At 35.8% G+C, this 1,674-nt stretch overlaps 1 protein-coding gene across 1 annotated transcript; it reads left to right on the plus strand.

The window, feature by feature from the left end:
• Positions 1-599: 599 nt before the first annotated feature.
• LOC138938954 (uncharacterized protein PF3D7_1120000-like) lies at positions 600-1,358 on the plus strand. The gene has a single exon (XM_070306374.1). The coding sequence runs from the start codon at positions 600-602 to the stop codon at positions 1,356-1,358; it is 759 nt and encodes a 252-aa protein (XP_070162475.1).
• The last annotated feature ends 316 nt before the right edge of the window (positions 1,359-1,674 follow it).

Here is a 1,674-nt window from a genome sequence, read left to right on the forward strand (position 1 = left end):
AATCATTTTCGGATAATACTAATACTGGCGGTACTATATCTTTCAAGCCTCATAACTCGGAAAATACTTAATGGAAAAGAATGTTCTTTCTCTGCACATACATTTTTTTATGATAGAATAATCTAAAACTATTATACTTCATCAGAGCTAGAATATCGCAGTACTACCTTGAAAAGATGAATAATGAATTTAACATGTTCTTTCCATGGATCCTTCATATTTGATTATGATGTAAATTATATTTATATTATTATTTATATATTAGTATATTTATATATTAGTATATTTATATATTAGTATTTATATTGGACTTCCGGTTGGAGAGTGACGAAGGAAAGTTAGAGTAGTTATAGAAGGAAGGAAAGTGAGGTGATAATTGTGGAAGGAAGAGGAGAAAAACGGAGAATAGGGTGAAGTGAGAGAGAGGGTGACAAAAGGAAAGCAAGGAAGTGGAGGGAAAAGAGGAGGTGAAAGAAGAGCAGAGAAGAAAAGAGGAAAGTAGAGAAGGCGGTTTTAGGTTAGGACAGCAACCATTAAGGTGGAGGAGTGCGAGAAGCGGGAGCAGTAAAGAAGGTCGGAGTGCGTAGAGGAAGAGACAGATGGCAGCTAAGGTAGGTAGGCCCACGGGAAGTAAAAATAAACAAAAAGAAAAAACACTAGAAAATTTCGGAATGAGCAGAGATCCGGAGAAGGAAATGGAAAGGAGAATAGAAGGTATAATGAGGATTTGTAAGGAGGAAACAGTGTCAGAAATGAGAGAACACTGTGAGAAACTAATGGAGAAACTAATGGGAAATATATTAAAGGAAATGCAAGAAGAAAGAGAGGCGAGAGAAGAGGAAAGAAGGAAGTGGAAAGAAGAAAGGAAAGAGATGCTAGAAAGAATACAAAATTTAGAGATGGTACAAGAAAAGAAGGAAAGAGAAGAAAGGAAGAAGAACATAGTTATAAGAGGAATAAATATTGAAAAAACAAATATAGAGAAAAGAATAGAAGAATTTGTAAAGGAAAAATTGGGAGTAGAAATAAAGGTAGAGAAAGCATATGAGATAAAGGAGAGAGAAGGAAAGAAAGGGATAGTAGTGACAGTAGAGGAATGGGAGATGAAAAGAAACATAATGGTGAGGAAAAAGAATCTGGATAGAGGAATATATATAGACGATGACCTAACCAGGAGGGAAAGAGAGATCCAAGGAAGATTAAGAAGGAGGGCCAGAGAGGAGAAAGAAAAAGGAAAGGAAGTGAAAATAGGGTACAAGAAAATAAGTGTAAATGGAAAATGGTTTAAATGGAACGAAAAGGAAGATTGTTTAAATGAAGAGAAAGAGGAAGAGAAAGAAAGAAGAGGAAGGCAATAGGAAAAAGAGAAAAAAGAGAGAAGAGGAGAAAAAGGGGCAAGAATGTGTTTTTGGAATATAGCAGGAGTTACAAATAAAGATAAAGAGGTGTGGGAATACTTAAGCGGATTTGAGATGGTAGGGTTGATGGAAACGTGGATAGAGGAAGAGGGATGGAATAAAATAAAGGACAAACTGCCGAAAAATCTGGAATGGAAGTGTAGACCAGCAAAGAGAGAAAACAAAAAAGGGAGAGCAAAAGGAGGCATTATAACAGGAATAAGTAAAAGGATAACGACCTTGGAATACAAAGAATGGAGTGACAACATAGTGGAAA

The sequence above is a fragment of the Polyergus mexicanus genome, unplaced genomic scaffold (genome assembly GCF_030449975.1).
Source record: "Polyergus mexicanus isolate NDT 795.1 unplaced genomic scaffold, iyPolMexi1.0 SCAF_13, whole genome shotgun sequence".
Classification (NCBI taxonomy): domain Eukaryota; kingdom Metazoa; phylum Arthropoda; class Insecta; order Hymenoptera; family Formicidae; genus Polyergus; species Polyergus mexicanus.

Coding starts and splice junctions, on each gene's coding strand:
- LOC138938954 (XM_070306374.1), top strand. CDS start 600: ATGGCAGCTAAGGTAGGTAGGCCCACGGGAAGTAAAAATAAACAAAAA.